We start from the raw sequence: 20,087 nt of genomic DNA on the forward strand, positions 1-20,087 counted from the left end.
CAGTTAGATCCGCCCATGCATGCCTAGATTATGGCCCTTGATAGTATAAAAATCAGGTAAACAATTGCTCGTTAACACGATACAACCTATAGTTTTGCTTGTATCTCGATGAAACTTGTACAGTATCTACATATCCATAAGAGCTAGGTTCCTTTTGAAAATCCGCCCATGCATGCCTAGATTATGGGCCTTGTTAGTATAAAAAAAAATCAGTGTGTCAGTAAACAATTGATTATACATGCCTAGATTATGGGCCTTGAAATTATTAGATTAATGGCCTTGAAATTATTAGATTAATGGCCTTGATAGTAAAAAAAAATGCTATTGTGTAATAAATGCTTGCGAACATGATACATTCTTCAGTTTTGAGTATTCAGATACCCATAAGGGGTTGGTAATCTTTTTCGAAAACAGTGATGTTGACCACACAAACCCAGCCAGTAGAGCATAGGCCCTTTTGGGCCTCTTGTTCAAAATAAAGTCTGGGCGTTGTGATAGCTTTGGTGTCCTTTGCATTGTTGTCGTAGTTCAAAACGGGTGAAACCTTGGCCATAACTCAAAAGACTGAGTCTTAAAACGCAATGTCTTGCACAGCGTTTAAAATTTACCATTCTTACATTAGTTGTAGGACCAGTCCAGGCATCATTCATGGCAGAGCTCGCTGCATTTTGGGTACAAAATTACTCATTTTGTGAAAATTGGTAATCCCACAATTAGGTGCATGTAAAACTTCCTCTTTGGCCTCAAACTTATGTTTCAGTTACACTTGGGGACATGATGGGGTCAAGACATAATGCAGCCATTATAGGGCGAGGCAGACCTTTTAAAATTAAACAAAAACAATAACGCAAAAATGATTAAGATACCAGGTATTCAAATGAAACTTAACAAAAACAAGTTGCCAAGGACAATATTGTAAGTTACGGGGATAGTATATGACCCGGTATGGGACATATGGGGCACAGGAAACCATATCGGGAGAGAACCCCAATACGGTTTCCTTTCGCCCCATATATCCCATAACCCCGTAACGTATATCACGTCAACAACCTGGTTAAATGTTTCATTTATTTATCGAAATCGGAAAATGTATGTCATTTGGGTACGATATTTGGTGACCCAATATGGAAAAATATGGGGTCACTGCGTGACCAGTCCTGGACCAATGGCGTTGCGTCATTTATGTTGGAAGGCGTGATATACACACTTACATCAAGGTCAATAACTCAGGCTTTAATAATTTTCAAGTTATTGTCTCTTGATTGTTTGAAAAGTCATGCAAAAAATTTCATCTTGGCCATAACTTAATACCAATTTAAAATCTTCACATGAAATTTTGTTGCTGACCTTGAACTCACCAACTTCAAACCAAAGGTCGTCTGCTTACCTGTTGATAATACAATTTGTATTCACATGTCATTGGCATATAAGAAACTGAGATATGTTATTTTTTACCAAATTTATTTATGGATTTCTTCCCTCTTAAAATGTTCTAATATCAAGCATGGAATATCATTTATGCTTAATATATGTGTAAAATTATATATAAAAATATGTATGTAAACAGAAAAAAAAATAACAAAAATAAAATAGATATGTGGAATGTACAAATATAAAAGAAAATACCAAAACAAAAGTGAGTATCATAAAGTTAGAGAATCACTTGCAATGATATTTATTAATATTCTTTCCAAGATAAAGACTTTAAGATAAAGACTTTAAGAATACCAACACCTTTATTGGTATATACACCTGAAAATGACTAAATATCCTTCTTATTTTGTTCACTACCATGGTAACCATGCATATGCATAAAACAGGTCAATGAAAACATATTTTATTAAGAAATAAGCCCCATTTAAAAAAAATAATTCTACTACCTCTCAAAATTTGAACTTTAAACTATACTTCCGTTAAAACTAGAATTCCGTAAACAGATGTGTTGCCATTAAGGAGCACCTATCATTTTTCAACTAAAGGTCAACTTGACCTTTGACCTACTGACCCCAAAATCGACAGAGGTCATCTACTGAACATGACCAATTTGCATACCAAGTTTGAAGACAACAACAAATTGTTGAAAATTTATCTATTGAAAACTGAAATGTAACGAAAACGCCTGAGACACAGTAGTTTAGTAATGTCTTCTATTGGTTTGCAGTCAACACAACAATTAAGTAAACATGTTGCCCATATATAAATAGCTACATTTATGTTTGATAAAATCATTCCTTTTCTTATCTGAAGAAACTTTCAGCCTTCGATATGAACATTGTCAAAGTCTGCATATCCCCAGGAGCTAGTTCCAAGCCCCACAAATCCATGAGTATTCTTGGTAGGTATTGTGACACTAAACAAAGAGTTGTTGTTTATTCCTCCTGTTGCAATGTTGCCCTGAAAATACATGTACAATTTAAAAGACATGACTTTTATTCCTGCAATACCACTTATTGAATGTGTCGCATATCAGGAGCGCTCATCATTTTACTTCGAAATGTCATCTTGACTTTTGACCTACTGACCCTAAAATCTATAGGTATCATGGACTGAAGGGTCATCGATTGACCTTGGCCAATGTGCGTACCAAGTTTGAAGACTACAAAGCATGTCATTTAAAAGTTACTGAATGGAAACTAAAGTGTTACATGTCGCTGCGGACAAACAAACCAGACATTTTTAAGACATCCCTATTTTTTTTGCTGGGAATTAATAAAAATAGACATGGAAATAGGATTATTTTTTCATGTTTTTTAGATGGTTATGTAATGCTTTTTTGAAGTATCTTAAAACTATTTTGTCCCAAAAAGTTGTAAAACTATTCAAACTCAGCTTCTAAAGGCCTCTTAATTTAAAAACATTTAAACACTTCTGATAAATTTCAAGCAAATCATGTCGTAAATTACTATAAAATATATTAGTTATAACTCACTTGGCCATTGAGATATCAAACTCAGGAAAATGACAAAGTAAGGGCCACTCCAGAAAAACAAAACCACAGGGGGGAAGGCAACTATTAAAATAGTATATTCGTGGGTGTCTTTTTTCGCTAATTTGGACCCCAAACAGTAAATTTGCTTCTCTATGGGGTTGGCAAAATTGTGCCTTCCCCCTGGGAGTTATATGTATAAATGGAATAGCCATAAGCAAATCACTTAAGAGGATTTATGAATACCGACCAAAACTGTCATCACTTACATTCACCATGAGTCTAAGCGTGTTCCATCCCAGTGCTTCTATTGGTCCAGTATACCCCTCTACTAACACTGTCATCTTATCTGAAAAGATGAGATTAAAGACGTTTGAAATAGTTGTATTGATTTTATAAAAGAAATTATTAACATTTGTTTTTACTAGTAATTTATTTGAGTGCAACTGAAGACACAGCTGAAAACAGATATGAATCACTGATGTCCTTTATGAGAGACTATTTGAAAGTACAATTTTGGAGATTGAACCAACATCCTCTTGGGTGAAAAGCGGACACCTCAGCCACTAGACCACTCTCACCCTTTTATGATGTTTTTTTTTCTTAATGTTTACATGCTTCTCATATGTTAAAGATGCACTTTTACTCCTAAATAAGCAGTACCACAATTAATACAAATTATACAATATAAATCGAAAAGGAAATACATGAAAATGAACATTAATTTTACAACGGGTGAATTACCATTGGCAACAAGCACCTGTGCAGAAGGACTTTGTCTGCGACAAATAATGAAAATGTTGAAAATGAAGAAGAACTGCTTAACGATACACATGTGATGAGATAGCTTATGAGTTGGACATAAGTCACGCGTTGGCATATCATATTTATATATACAGATTATTTTTTTTCACTGAATTTATTTATTAATACTATCTAAACAATATCAAAGGACTTAAGGGCCATATTTTAGTGTCCAAGTCATGTGACAGACACATGTGACATTACCTATATACTGGCTGACGAGGAACTTTTGTTTCTGAGGATATACATGGAAGAAGACCCCTTTAGAAGCCCCAAGCCAGCATCCACCCTGGTTTATACGGGCGGCTATGAAATACCCGTCCGCCGAATGGTTGCTGACCAACCGGGCATCAGTCTGCACGTAGATATTTGACCTGGAAAGTGTAAAGTTGAAAGTTTAATAATAGAGGATGTTTTAGAGACGAAATAGCAGGCAAATAAACATGTGTCCCTATATAAGATTAACAATTTTTAAACCTGCAGCATATAACTATATTGCAGCAATAAGTTCCAAATGCTGAGTGACAAAGAACTCAACAGAAGCAATGACAATGCTCGCCTTTTGTTTTAAAGTTGAAAAAGATACCCATTTTAACACTTATGCAAGCCAAATATATGGGCCTTGCTGGAATTTTATTCATGGTAGCATGTGTATAAAGTTTCATTGAAATAGTTGAAACGTTCTTTGTGTAAAAGTCATTAGCTTAAGGTGTTTGCATGACAACTATGACACGAAGGCTAAGACAATACCTCAACGTTTATTTCTTTCCAAAAACAGACATGGTTAATTAAACAAAACCAGGGGCTTTTTAACACTGATATTTTCTTCAAACTTTTAAGTACCATTTTCTATTGACATGAAAACAAATAACATGATCTGGCCCCAATTTCTCGAAACTTCCTAAGTCCCTTATAACAGGATTAAGCTAATCTCACTATTTTTGTTGTTCTATAAAATGTGTTATATTTACTTCTTCAAGAATTTTTAGAAATTATGTAGGAATAATCTGTATGATTATCAGGATAAACCATTTCTCATTTATCAAAATCCATTTTCAGTATGTATTATGGCTAATTGAAATAAGCGACTTAAGCCTGTTAAGCTTAAGAAGTTTCGAAAATTTGGGGCCTGTAGTAACATGCAGCTGTGAGAGAGGTTTACCAATTTTGACTCCCAATGAAGTTTACGGCCATATCTAACTTCTCAGCCGAGCACCAGTATATCGGTGTTTGTGTAACCATCTGTCTCATCACGTTGCCATGGGAACCAGCCATAACAACCTCAAATGACCCTGTCTGCTGGGCAAAATTGTATGGCTCCTCATTCTCATTATATCCTGTAAATTTGACATGTTACAGAAATTTAACATATGGGCAATATGTCTAGCAATTTTGATTCAGTTTTCAATGACATAATTATATGTTTATAACTCTGCATACTGTAAGCAGTTTGGGGGCATAGCTAAAGAATATTGAAAATTAACAAAAATAAAATAAATTGAAGATATTAATGACGAATCAGCTGGATCAATTAACCAGCTGGATTAATCAATCAATCAGCTTGATTAATTAATCAGCTGGATCAATCAATCAATCAGCTGGAGCAATCAACCAGCTGCACCAATCAACCAGCTGGATGAATCTTTCAGCTTGATCGATACGGGTCAGTCTAACTATCGAGATTTATTAAATAAGATTTTCAGATTCAACAATAAAAGCTAATGAAAGTATCTCAAAATGTTATTTCTGCAGTTAAAAAGAAATATATATAGTATATTGGAATCACGTTCAAAGTCCTCTGTGTAAGGCAATGGAAAATCCTTTGAAGGGGGTGGGGCTGGATAGTTTCCATGGTTGCCAGTGGTTACTGTTGTCAAGGTTACCACTTCATCTGGGTTTAGTGAAAGCTTGACCCTACCATTAACAACCTATGAAACAGAAAAACATGTAATGTTTTATATAATAAGCACAACTTGTTAAACCAGATATTATGAATAGAGATATATTTCAAAGAGATTATGCCAAAGTGTAAAATAAAGATATTACACATTTATGTAGACATTAAGGCATTATTGAAATATTAATTTAAAGATATGAACTGATTTCAAATTAAAAACATTGCACTTGCTTGAAGGGCGGAAAAAGAAACTTTTCATTTTTTGAGACTATCCAACTATGTTGATAAGCACCTGAACATCAGCCTCCCTCCTGAAGAACACAGAGTTGTCTGTCCCTGCCACAAACTGTGATCTCCACATCTGCATGGTCCTTATGCCAACCTACAGTACAACAAGTTTTCAAATTAATTTAAATAAATAGAGCTATCACTAAAGAGATGACTACGCCCACACGCTGCTTTGACATGGACATGTTACTCATGAATCAACATATATTCACCAGGCCTAAATTTCACGAAAATTCTTAAGCTCAACAGTCTTAAGAAACTTATTTCAATTACTAGTAGCCAAAATACATACTTAGATTTAATTTTGATAAATAAAAAATGGTTTATCGTGATTTTCATAAAGAGAATTTCTATTTAAAGTCTATTAATGTCTTATATAGAAGTATATATTACACAAATTATAGAAAAAACAAAAATAAAGAGCTTAGCTTAATCATGTTAAAAGAGACTTAGAAGTTTCAAGAAATTGGAGCCAGGTACTAGTACACTTCATGATAACAGTGTACCAAACTAGGTACAATCTGTCTTAAAACCATAGAAATATTTTGCTCTCCAAGTACCATGATGCCAGTGATTTTGTGAACACATGCACATAACTCTTGAATGACTGCTGCAACTGTGGAAAAATATAGATGTTAGGCATGAGAAGACTTACAGAGGATCCTGTGTATAAGGTTTCAGAACCATGCTCTAAAACTGTAGAAGATCTTTGGTCCTCAAACCGCTATATAGCCAAGAAGTGAAAATTAGATTAAGGGCACATAACTCTTGAACAAATTGATAGTTACTCACAAAAATATATTAAGCATTACAAAAAGTCATGGTGATTATACAAAGATTGAAAACAATCCATTAAAAACTGTGCAAGCATAAATTTCGCTCAACAAACTTTTTGTAACAGACTGTGTAATCGACCAACCCAACAACCAACCAACCAACCAACCCAACCAACCAACCAACCCCAACCAACCAACCCAACCTCAACCAACCAACCCCAACCAACCAACCAACACTTTCAATATAGCCACCTTCAACTTTTGTTTGTTGGGGAATAATTATGTTACCTTATAAGCTACAATATTTATATAACCACAGACCTATAAACCAGGTCCAAGACATAAATGTTAATGAACTTGTTTTTTCTTTAAAGCCAATTTAGAATTTCAGACCTTTTTTTAGTCGTTTTCTGTGGAAACCATGTAGCACCATTTAAAAAAAGAGAATTGAAAGATATCCTTACAAAAGATCCCTTCAGTACAAAGGTAACATCCTGCTTGGTGACGTTGTATTCAGGCAGTTTTGGGCGAACACACGTGGAGTGATCATGGGTCTGAAAGGTAAATACAAAATTCCCATCTTAATAAAGTTAACAATGATTGTTTCTTTATTTTATAATTTACATAATTGCGAAGACACTTATATTATAAGTACCGGTATATAAATAACTTTGTGTCCAATTCCTGGGAAGAACCAAGTACTGGTGTCCTGATGATGATGCCGATATCCATATATTTACTTGCTCTACATCTATCAATTTATGATGTTAGAATTTTGCATTAATTTTTTCAAGATACAGAAACAAATAACATCAATTATTATATGACCTAATGACCTATAATTAGACAGCTTCTCATTGGTCCACAACATAATAAAGCTTTCTTAAAAGCAAAATGTATCTTTTATGTCATTGGTTTGGGGTTTTCCCAGGGTTATTCCAGGTCTAAAAATAGCACCACTTTTTTCAGTTATCACGAAGAAACATTAACTCAGACAGAGATTGGACATTGAATCTCTGACAAAAATATTATTTTTGTAGAAACTTTGCAGTAGGTAAGTACATTTTGTATATGAAATGTATAGGAAAAGAGATGAAAACTAGATGAACAAACCATGGTTTCCATGACAATGGTAAGCTGTTTCCTATCTTGGCTGGTCAAGGTCACGTAGCTGCCCCCAAGGTCAAGATGTCCCGCCCCTTTGCCATGGTGAAGATAAGACCAGCCAATCTTTGTGAACTGCGTAGTATGTGCTGGAATATACAAATATAAGGGAAATTGGCTAAAAAAAATTAATAATCATCAGGAATAATCAGAAAAGCAAGTACAATTAACGATCAATAAAAACAAACTCTCTTTCCACAATTCATTGAACCAGATTGAAAATCAGCCAAAAAATCATAATTGATCACTGGAAATAATTGGACAAGCCAGTCAATTATTGCTAGATTAATAAAAAACAAAAATGTTTTTTTTTTCTACACCTCATGTAACAGTTCAAGTACCTGTCATCCAAATTGGACTACTGACGACGTAATGACCACTCCAAGGACTCATAGCTGTCATCAGTCCATCTCTTGTGTACGGCAGACTGTCGTAGTATGCCGCAATCAAATTCCAGGATATTGTCCTTTACAGTTTCAAAACAAGAAATATTTACAGTTGACTAGTATATTATATTAATAAAACTTGTTGTTCATATTGTGCAAACATCAATGGGTTATGACATCATTGTTTATTTTAATATTGTGCTCTGATTGGATTAGCATGATGTCAGTTAACCAATGGTATACAACATTACAATCATCAGCTTTTCTTTTATACAACAGTACATTGTCGATAACTTTAATAGCTTTCTCAGCAGAAGAAGATTTCACTAAATTGTAATAGTTGGGAAATGTAAGTAAATGCATTGATTGCATTTTTAAGATTTTTTGAAATTTGCTCACCCACCTTCCTCGATTCATACAGCAAGAATTTAGAAAAAAGTATTAAATCCTTTTATAACAAGTTTAAAGGAAAAGATTTTTACACTTAAGATGGAGGACAAATTTGATAAATATCTTATCAAAACCACCTGAGTTTACTGTCAAGTACTTGAAATGAAAGAACAAGTATTTTCAACCTCATAGCTCACTGAAGTGTAAGTTACCACAATGTCCATAGCTATATCATAATTAACATCATAATATTATGATTTATACATTGCAATTGCCCATCAAAGTATTATATGGTCATAAAACTTATTAAGGCCTCTTGAGAACTTACGATGTAATATTGCCGTTGACATAATTCTGGTTCAATATCTGAAAGAAAACAAAATAATCTCATTAAAGTTACAAAGACAACCCAAAAAGTAACCAATGACTCATATTTATGTGTGACCTTGACCTTGAAGGCATTTTGATAGCATGTCAGTTTGATGACCTTGACCTTCAACCTACTGACCCCGAAAAATTGATAGGGGTCATCTACTGACCATGACAAATGTGAGTACCAAGCTTGAAGACTCTGCTGTTAACAAGTTGTCCAAAAAATATCCACAAACAGGAAACAAATGTGACAGTGATGTGGACAATTGAGATATTATCAGACATCTAACAGGGACAAATACATTAAGATAGCTAAACATCCCTGAAGAAAATCAGCCTTACCCTAGCCCAGCATCCTCCCCCTGTCAGATCATTAAAGGAACTGTAATCTTCTGAAGACCACAGGGGCTTGCCTGTCTGTAACGCTACCTCTGATGTGAGTGTTCCTGGGTAGTGGCAACTACACAACAAAAACAGACATGTTTAAAGCATGTGAGTTACACAATTTAAATTAATTTATTTGTTTTTAGCTCACTAACGACAACACTTGACTGTTATAAATCCCTCATGGGTTCATTTCCTGAGTGGGAATCAGGGGCTGTTCAAAATAGATCTTAGTCAACATAAGTGATAAATTTGATTTATCATACATGTAGTGTCATTGTTTCATTATCTTTCTTCATATTACTGAGATAGAATTGTAGCCAGTATTGTAAATAAATGGTAAGTCATAGTAAACAATGGAGGTATCGCCATTTATACAGATTTAAGATAATCGAAGGACTAAAATTCTTTAATGAAACAGCCCCCAGTTCTTAATGCCCTTTTTATGGGTTACAAGGGCATACCCATGGTGAAGCTCCAACAAACAACCTCATCAGTGAATTTTAAATTTGTTTGCTAGGTCCTTTTTGCTTTTTGACCATTTCTGCAAGCAATTATGATATTTGATATGCCATGGTCATAGGCTCGCTTTAACATACAAAATAATATTTGTAAACAAAGTTTTAAATAGTGACATAATAAACTCAGAAGCCTGCAAGCGTTTTCCAAAACAGAACCCTCGATAAATGAAATCAATCTACCGGTAATAGAACACTAACTTGTAACGCAGGTGCAAAATAGCACTTCTTGATCATAAATTAAGATGTTCTTGAACAAGCCAAAGTACTATTTGTTTGTATAATAATGCAAATTTAACCCACAAGCACATAACAGTGCTTAATTATAAAAACCCAAATCATTTTACATATCCAAACTTGCCTCGGGCTTGTGTTTAGTTTAGTTTCTGCTCCTTACCCAACAATATCCACAGCCTCAGCAAATACTGGGTCTTTAAGAATGTCCACACAAATCTTCCAGTCATTGACCATGGGGGCATCAGGGGCCACAATCCTCACATGTGTTAACCCGCTCTTGTCTAACTTGGCACGAAGAGTCTGTCAGGGGAGATAATTACCTTATTATTATTAAATAACATAATGATAAATGTACCAAGTTTCATGTAAATATCTTGAATGGTTTCCATGTAACAGCTTATAATATTTCCTTTTTGCAAAAGTTTTTTTTTCTTATGGTAACTTCCCGGTTCATTTCCATTGCCAGCCTCATTCTTTATCAAATACACTTGTCATAGAAAACTCACCTTTATATAATTCTTGTCATAATATTTCTCATTCCAAATCTGGAATTCATAAAAACATCATAAAAACAACAAGATTGAGACAAGTTTCAGACATAAAACAACTTCAACATCAAAACTAAAAGTGGTCAAACCATTATTGTTTGGTTTTTCAAAAAACATTGGCTTTGACCTTGACCTTTGTCCTTTTAACCTACAATTAATATGGGTCATGTATTGGTTAAAAGCAACCATCTAGTGCTGTTTAACTGGTCCTAGGTAAAACCTTTCTAGGAGTTTTGTGCATAAAAAGGTATCATAAACATGTTTGCTGCAACCTTGACATTATCCCTACTGACCCTAAAACTTTATGGGCCATTAATTGAACAAGTTCAACCTCCAACTGATGTTTCATGATCCTAAGGTCAAATAACTCTTTTGTTATTATGTAGACAAGATCAAAGACAGGATTTCTATTATGTACAATTGTAACAGTCTATCTTAAATTATCAACCAGTATATTAACGATTTACCCTTTTAACCTAATGATGCATTATGACAACTGAAGTGATTCTTGACTCAGTTGTCATGTCTTTAGCTACTAACCCCAACATAGTCGACAGTGATGTTATAGTATTTGCTTGCACCCTTAATCCAGCTAATGATATAGCCAGCTGTCACATCAGGGTAGGTGTATGGATTGCTCTGACCCTTCTTGTTCAGCCAGCCGGGAAATGCCCAGGGGAGACCATAAATCTTTATGTCTGGATTCCTCTGAATATGATAAAGACAAATTAGAATTATTGTGAATCCAATCGGATGCATGTTCTATATATAAATTTGAGAATTTAAAGAAGCCCCAAAAGCATTTTTGCAATGCAGGGTTTTCAGGGCTCATGTTTATTTTGACAACTACTAAAACATACTTTTTCTGGTTATTCATGGCCTTTAAAGTATTTTCATGGACCTACATTAAAGAGACTAGACACCAGATGATATAATGGCAAGAAACAAAGAAAATTGTCAAAAACTTACATAAAATTGATATCATTGTGTACAATGCATTGAATCTTTCTAACTCGTGGATCACATTGCTTACGACACATGTATCTTTCATAGTATTTGCATATTTTTCCAATTCAAAATTTACAAAATAGCGTTGGTATATGTACATGTATATGTACCGGTACTTATCACACTATAAACTGGGTGACCATTTTGCACTATTTTCAAAAGGGGAAACTCAACAGAGACAGCAACAAAATATTCTTTTAATCTTGTAAATTGAAGTATTATCGGGCCTCATACTAGTTCGTATTCATCATTCTAGGCTTGTTTTGTGTAAATAATGTATTTGCTGATTTTGGCAGCATCTGGTGTCTATTCCCTTTAATGTATATATCTAAGTTCCCATTAATGTATGTAGCTACAGTACTGTATATTATTGTGTATAGGATGGAGGCAAACAGAAAGAAGAACAATTACGCAAAAAAAACTTATACCATAGATAAGAGGCAGTGTCAAAATCTGTAGCAACTATGTTAGTTTTGACCCAAAAATAATTATTGGTTCATGAAAATTGCAATTGCTAGTGTTAAACATAGATTATTAAATACATGACACATGGCTTCAAATTAACAACTGACAGCCATGGCAACAGTATGTATTACCTTTTTAGCCTCCACCATTAGCCACCACTCATACCCACGCTGATAGTTCTCATCATCACTCGAGTGCATGTGGGAGGCCTCTGTGCCATCTATGAAATAATCAGATAGAAACCACTTATTAGAATTCCTTAAGCAAATGCCTTCCAATTTTTGTTGCTGTTTTTTGAAGTCTATGAAGGGGCATAACTTAACAATCAATGAAACATTATTTTGGAATTTGCTGTTCACATGTGTATTGTCATTGTTAATATCTGTTCAGTCAAACCCCGTAGGCTCGAATTCGTTTGGGTCGACTTCCTTGTAGGCTTGAACTGAATGTTACAAACCGATTTTGTTTCTAATGAATGTTATTATTAATGCTTGGCTCGAATATCCCGAGGTTCAAGATATTTTACCTGACCCTGAGAGTTCAAGCCAAAGGAGCTTGACTGTACCAAGTTTCAGGATTCATGTCAATATCTTTAAAGGTTTTCACATTATGGACTTATGGACATCATAGTATTTTGGCATTGCATGATGAAAACAACGCCAGTAGCAACAACAAGGCTAAGACAATATTTCAATTTGTTTTTATCTAAAATCAGAATATGTCATGACTCGTTTTATCGGCACAACTTAAAACACTTACTGAAAAAGGCATGGCAAGGATATAGAAAATAATTAATTCTGATTATACCTGACTGCTGTTTTATAGCATTTTCATAACAAACAAAAAACAGAAAGCTAATAACAAATTTAGAGGTTTATTATACGTTAAGTGCTTACTAAAGCTTTAACCATTTTTAGAATCTAAATTTACCTCTATTAAAAACTCACATTGAAAAATTAATATTTATTACATCATATTAAAATGATTAAAAACCAATAATAAAAGCATTCAAATATGGAATTTCTTGGGAAACATTGGTTTTAAACTTTTAATCTATATATGGATTTAACTAAATTATAGAAGAATTTTACATTTAGTTCATCAGTTTATAATTATAGAAGTCATTGTTTAGCTTGCTTCTGAAAAGTTGACTTAACATTAAATGGACACGTTAACTAGAACTGCAAATATTCTATGCATACATTTAAAAACCCTATCAATAATATACTTCATAATGCTTAAGTAAAGTTCAGAAGCAATTACTATGGCTTGGCTAAATTATTCATACCATGTCACATAAAGGAAAGCCATCAACTGTAAAATGGTTATTTACATATAGAATGGTAAATTATTCATAGTAAATGAAAATGTCTGTATGTAGTACATTCAGTTTCCATGGTTGATTTTTAATCAAAATATTAATCTTTAACAGAACATCTAGTTATGTATATCATAAATTTGTGTTTTTACTGCAACTACATTGTATGTACATGAGAAGAGCTAGATAAAAATGCTGCGTTTGATGATGATGATGATGATGATGATGATGATGATGTTGATGATGATGATGATGATGATGATGATGATGGAGGTAAAGGTATGACAATGGTGCGAACCACAACAACAATGATGATTCTCAAATGCATTACCTGTACTTTGGCCATCACCACCTATTTCCACCTTCAGTATCTGCAGTGATGCTCCAAAATTTGGCTGTAAGACAAAACCATGAAAAAATACCAACTACCGGGTATATATATCATTAAATCTAAATAGAATATAATTCATTTTTTATTTCACTGTGTTTTTTTTGTGATATTTCTTGGTGCATTATACTAAATTCACTAAAGGCTGTTTCTCAAACAAAAAAATTGTCTAAAAATTCTTTGAAGTTATCTTCCAATACAGACATTGGATAAATCCCCCCTCAACCCCTACACCCAACCCTAAAAAATCTAAATTTTTGAAAATCACTGATTTATAATAAACCATGGGCCATGGCTAAACAAATCTGACAGCATGTAATTAATCTTAATCTACCAATGGTTAGCAATTGTTCTGCAGTACCTTGAACAGGAAATCAAGTATCTGCGTCCTTTGTGGTTCTGGATAGTTGACCAGCAACTTGGAGGTAGCCTTTAAAATAGAAGAAAAACATCGTTATTTTCACATTTAAAATTTATTTTATCCAGTAGAATTGTTTAAAAATAAATTCCTCATATTATCTAAATCCATAGGTAATGCACCAGTCAATTGTAAATCCCCCATCCCAGGGGTATACAGGGGATAGCCGGGAAAATGGGCCATGTTTTTACCTTTCAGGTGGCCCCACAGTGCCGGATGAATGCCGTGAATTTGTCTTTGCGGGGATTTTACCAGCAGTTTGTTCCCCCAGGGCAGGGATTTTACCAGGGCTTGGCTGGGGGGCCATGGTAACAATTGACTGATGCATAAAGGTTAAACAATTCAAAATATGTTAAAAAAAAGAGTGCCACAGAAATAACACTTTTCTGATATATAAACAATGGGCATATTTATTCCATAATTATTGAAGCCAGATGAATTAGGTCATGAATGCTTCATGTACATTCAAACCCCATGGCTCAAACTCGCTGGGCTCCATTTCCTCATTGGCATCTGGATGTTAAGGACTGATTTCTTTCTTATGAATGTAAGCATTTTTGCTTGACTCTAATTTCCCGAGGCTTAAGGTATTTTTGCCGGTCCCCGTGGGATCAAGTCAACAAAATTCCACTGCTTACATTTTTTTTTTCACAATGTGTGAACGTCTCAGCCAATGTCAAGGTCAACAAGGACACCAAGGCTGTGACCATCCATCAACATTTAACTTATGTTGAAATAGATTTACTTCATACTACTTCATACTATCAATGCAGAAACATTATATGACAATTAATGGTTGTGGCAAACTGGTCATGAGTATATATGATAGATGTTATATATACTTCAAAAAGTTCTATTTATGGTAAAGATCATGCAAACCAGAATACCTGAAATTATTTAGTTGTAACTCCGTAAAATATGCCCCCTGTTCATTAAAGAATCATTTCTGTATTCCTTCTAATACCATTGTTTAAAATTAGCCAAGTACTCTGTCTTTAAGGTATATATATGTTTAAGACACTGACGCCTTTATTTTTACATTACTAGTAATATAAAGCTATCCCAAAACCACATTATTGAAACTGTGACATAGGAAAAAGTATCTACAACCTTAAATTCTAGTGAAATTTATTGAAGTTTTAGCAGGATTCCATTTCGTTGTTTTTTATCCAGAAATAACACCACCTATTCTCTTAACGGGCTATGGAATTGCCAAATGACAGGAAAATGTCCTTTCAATTTTAGTACACCCAAATTCTTAGTTAGAATAATAAATGCACTCCTATCTGAACTCCTTAACTCAAAAGCATTTATAATGCATAAAAACCTTTATCGCCATCTTCTTTACAGAAAGTTTTTGCTGTCCATAACGGTCGTCATCTTTAATTGTTTATATTGACCAGCATTAAACATCGTTACTTATTTTTTTTATTAATCGTCATCATAATTGTTTTTTTATATAAAGGTCCGTTTATACCAAACAACACCTAAAAGACATGATTGAATTGACACTCTAATGAAATTTGATTTCTCAATTTAAAGACTAAAGTTCTTATCTTATTACACATAATATTGCCCTCTGAATAAAAGATACATAACTTCAAAATTAAATAACTTTTCCATAACTAAACTACATCAATTTCTACCAAGGTTTTGTGTTTTGTGGAAAAAGGCTTGACAAACATGTTTCAATGGAGGTTTGAGTAAAATAGGGAAATTATATATATGCAGTGATTTTTTTGGTGCAATTTACTGCCTTCTAAAGGCTGTTTCCCCTAGCGAAAAAGTGTTCATTCTTCCCAAAAATTCATGATATTTTCCCAATTAATTGAATACAGATCCTGTGAATGAATAAAAAAGGCAATACATTTATTAGAAAATAAACAAAATCTTGACAATACTACATCTTTTGCAGCGTGATGTATGCATAAAAAAAGTAAAACCATGTACATTTGCTTTTATATTATTTTAGTATGTAGTTTTTGTATTTTTCCCAAAGTTGAACAAAATTCCCAATTCGGAAGGAACAGGCGGTGAAAATAATTCCAAAATAAATCACTGATATGTTAGATAATTCGTATTTAACAGAACTTTTTGATGTACCCTAATATTAAACTTGTAAAGTTGTAATATGTCAATCGAATCAGATACAAACTGTTATCCTGGGGCCCATTTCAATAAAGATTTTAATTGTAAATTGAAGTTATCTTCGTGTCATAGTTTCATTTCTTTACTACCAGGGTACATACAATAACATTTGTGAGGATTTAACTTTAGCCTGAAACAAGTAACAAAAATTAACACAAATTAGAGAGAAAAAAATAAACTCTGCCATTTGTGATGTTTATACTAATTTAAGATTATTGCCTAAGTTATGAATGAGCAAGACCCTTTAATGAAACAAACCCCTGTGTGTTAGTTTATATTAGAATAATTATAAGCTTACATATCCAGTTATGCAAATCATATAGTTGTGGTTTCACAGGGAAGTATCATAATCTATATGGTTTTCAATATGCCCCACGTTGGGTATTTGAATATGGCACATGCAGCAGCTGTGTTAAGTAATGCTTTACATAAATAGACATAAATATAGCGATTCATATTTGTCAAACCTAGAAAATGACTCATAAATGGTATATTTTTTATCAACATGAAATTTTTTACTAGTCTTTAGTATCAGTTTTTCTATATTTAACATAGGGACTGACATTTTGCGACTAATGTGTATACGAAAAAATGATTTCAAAATGCGCTTGATGAAATCCCTAGTTTGCAAAATTTCGAAACTTAATATTCACCAGTTTTCAGAATTCAGAGCAAGTGCCACCATAAAAAAATCAGACCAATTTAGGGTCGAAATTAGGCCCATTCCCCATGCAAAATCATACACTTTTTCCCCATTAAAACTATAGTATAAAGAAAATTCCAAATTTGATTTGAAGAATCAGTATAAGTATGGGTTTAAAAGTGTTTCTGTGAATGTTTCATATAAAGCATCTATCATGTGTGAGTCAAAACCTTTTCTTTTCTTTTTTAACAAGGCATCAAATGTTTCCGTCTCCGTGGCCTAGTGGATAAGCGTCCGCCTACATAGCGGGAGGTCGTGGGTTCGATCCCTGGCCGCGTCATACCAAAAGACGTTAAAAGTTGGTACAAGTAGCTCCCTTGCCTGGCGCTTGGCATTTAAAGGGTAGTGCTTGGAAAAGTGGTGTACTCAGTACTGGTTTAACCCAGGAAAGTTGTACCCCGTGTATCGGTGCTTTACACCGAGCACGTAAAAGAACCAAGGGGTCTCTTCGAAAAAGAGCTAGGGTCTCGCACCCGGACTTCCTTGTATCCCACCACTGTCTCTTCAGCGTGCTGTCCCTTCAGCAAAAACAAAGGACCCCGTTGGAAATAAGTGCTTGCACTTTCACGGGTTATCCTTGATCGCAAGGTCTAAAGAAATACATACAATGTTACTTTCTATCAATTTAATCTACTTCAACAAGATAAACATGCCAGGTCTGTCAAAAATGCAATGCACAGATATATTTCTAGATATTGCTTGATAAAAGGCAAAAATTGCCCAATTATGGAATTTGACAGATTTAGCAAGTTTCACAAGACAGTTTCATATATACATATTAATTAATTAATGTTGCAAAATCAGACTCAAAACATAATCAGTAATCAATTTTTTAGCAGAGAATAATCAAATTAATTGTGTATGCCATAAAAAAGCTAAGAAAAGTATAATCTGGAAGTTTTATACTTTACCATTTAATAGCCAGAATAATGAGTGACCAGGGAAACTTTATTTCATTTAGACATTTATATGTTTCCCTGTGCACACCACAACTCTCAATTGTAAATCCCATGCCAAAAAAACCAAGTTACTGTAAACACAATATTTTATGGCTAAATTTTTAAAATGATTAAATTGGAAAAAATTAAAGCGTTAACACTTGAAGCTCATTTTTTTTTTTTTTGAAGATTGATATAAAATTAGAAACAAATACAACTAAAGCATCAAATGATTCTGTAGAAATAAAATATACAATGTACATATACTATATACATATAATATAGATTACAATATAGATAAAGAAGAAAGCAAATGTTACTGCGTATGTCCGAAGGATATATAGATCAATACAAAACCAAACGATTGAAGAAGACGATGCTGTGATGGCGGGAATCAGATACCTAAGGGGTAGGTACGAACGACCTGGGTACGAATATAATAAATAATAGGCCATACTCCCCCTCCGCTTAATCCCCCGATTCCATCAAAAGTACGCCCTAAACCAGAAGTATCATCAATATAATATTCCGATGCTTGGCAGTGATGACACAACGAAATTAGCATTAAACAAAATATAAGTTCCATTGTTTATAGTTCAGAAGCTTCCGCAACTGAGCACAATTAATTAAACAAAGCGTCCCCATGCAAAACGGTAGCTGACTTCATTGTTTAAAGTTTAAGAGCTGGGTGATGTATGAACTTCAGAAGCCAATATAAGTGGCAACTATTCAACTAACCGAAACTGTTAAACCACTTTGTTGTGGATTATGGCTAAACATTGCTATACACAATGACTTGTAATACAGACTTTGAATAATCCAGTTACCCGTGCATCGCATCATTTGAACTAAAAGTGCTAAAACAACTTCATTCTTCTGATCATGGCCCCGTCGGGTGAAAGGACGTCAACAAATGGAAATGTCAAGGATAGTACGGGCAATTCTGAAACTTTAGCATGTGTATTTCCAAATTAGTTTTTACACCAGCAAATAAGCAGCTTGGGGCTGTGAACAACTTTTTGACACGTTTTCTGCATTATGTTGGACACTCATTAGGAGGCAAAAAGGAAATGTCTAGCACAAGCGTTTACAGCCTGTTGTCTTTCCAGCCATTATATATTTCTAAACTAAGTTTCCATGATACGTTTTTACAGAAACTGGGACAAAAATACTAAACATAATTAAAATACCCGCTGACATGATAAAAAAATTAACACGAATGTCGTGACGCAGTAATTTGAGCAATGAGGGAGGACAACCCAAACCCAAAAGGAGATACTGATACAGTGAAAATATGTGGTAAAATGGTTCTACCTAATAGCTCATGTTTTTGTATAACCCAAATCTATTGAAATGATATCTTTCACAGCTATATTGTATCTGGGCCCCAACTTAAACAACAACCGTGGTGGATAAGGGTGCTGCCCCCTTTCGAGTGGAACCCCTTTGGACTGGAATACCATTTATGATTTTATCATAAATATTGAATAACACATCATGTTTTTTCGTAGTATTATTTTTATCTTGGCTTCTCTGGTAATTGTCCACAATGATCACTAATTACTCACGCAAAGTGAGACCTATATTTATAAATGTATATATATATATGCACGTACGTCATGGTACCGGGAAACCCGGGAAATGTATATTAATGGGTAAGGGAGTTTTCTGGAATAATTAAGACCAAAAAAATAACATATTTCCTGATATTATATGCCTATGTTCTACTATTATCTGGAAGTAGGATTAAATTTGTTCCAGCTATTATGCAATGCAAGCTGGTAGTAGGATTGCTATTGAGTTTCAGGTGCAAACAATAGTTAATATATATGTCCGTGATACCAAATACCTACATGTAAGCTATTTACTTTCTAGATTAAACAAATATATTGCTTTTCAAAATAGTATAAAAAGAACATATAAATGGAATATTGAGATACTCTCAAACAGTTCAGGACCATCTGCATTAATAAAACCGTTTGTTACATTAACGTTTTGACTAAATGTTTGT

The 20,087-nt window shown here is 33.9% G+C and overlaps 1 protein-coding gene across 1 annotated transcript; it reads right to left on the reverse strand.

The window, feature by feature from the left end:
* Positions 1 to 1,453: 1,453 nt before the first annotated feature.
* Positions 1,454 to 18,680, reverse strand: LOC128211685 (galactocerebrosidase-like). The gene is made up of 18 exons (XM_052916700.1): positions 18,534 to 18,680; positions 14,231 to 14,299; positions 13,813 to 13,876; positions 12,295 to 12,383; positions 11,231 to 11,398; positions 10,649 to 10,687; positions 10,303 to 10,442; positions 9,346 to 9,463; positions 8,960 to 8,997; positions 8,197 to 8,321; positions 7,805 to 7,944; positions 7,156 to 7,245; positions 5,920 to 6,009; positions 5,517 to 5,658; positions 4,893 to 5,067; positions 3,935 to 4,104; positions 3,196 to 3,275; positions 1,454 to 2,394 (listed from the first exon to the last, which is right to left on the reverse strand). Exons 1-18 carry the CDS (start codon positions 18,660 to 18,662, stop codon positions 2,254 to 2,256), a joined length of 2,007 nt encoding a protein of 668 aa, XP_052772660.1. The 5' UTR covers positions 18,663 to 18,680; the 3' UTR covers positions 1,454 to 2,253.
* Positions 18,681 to 20,087: the final 1,407 nt, after the last annotated feature.

This window comes from Mya arenaria, chromosome 12 (assembly GCF_026914265.1).
Source record: "Mya arenaria isolate MELC-2E11 chromosome 12, ASM2691426v1".
Classification (NCBI taxonomy): domain Eukaryota; kingdom Metazoa; phylum Mollusca; class Bivalvia; order Myida; family Myidae; genus Mya; species Mya arenaria.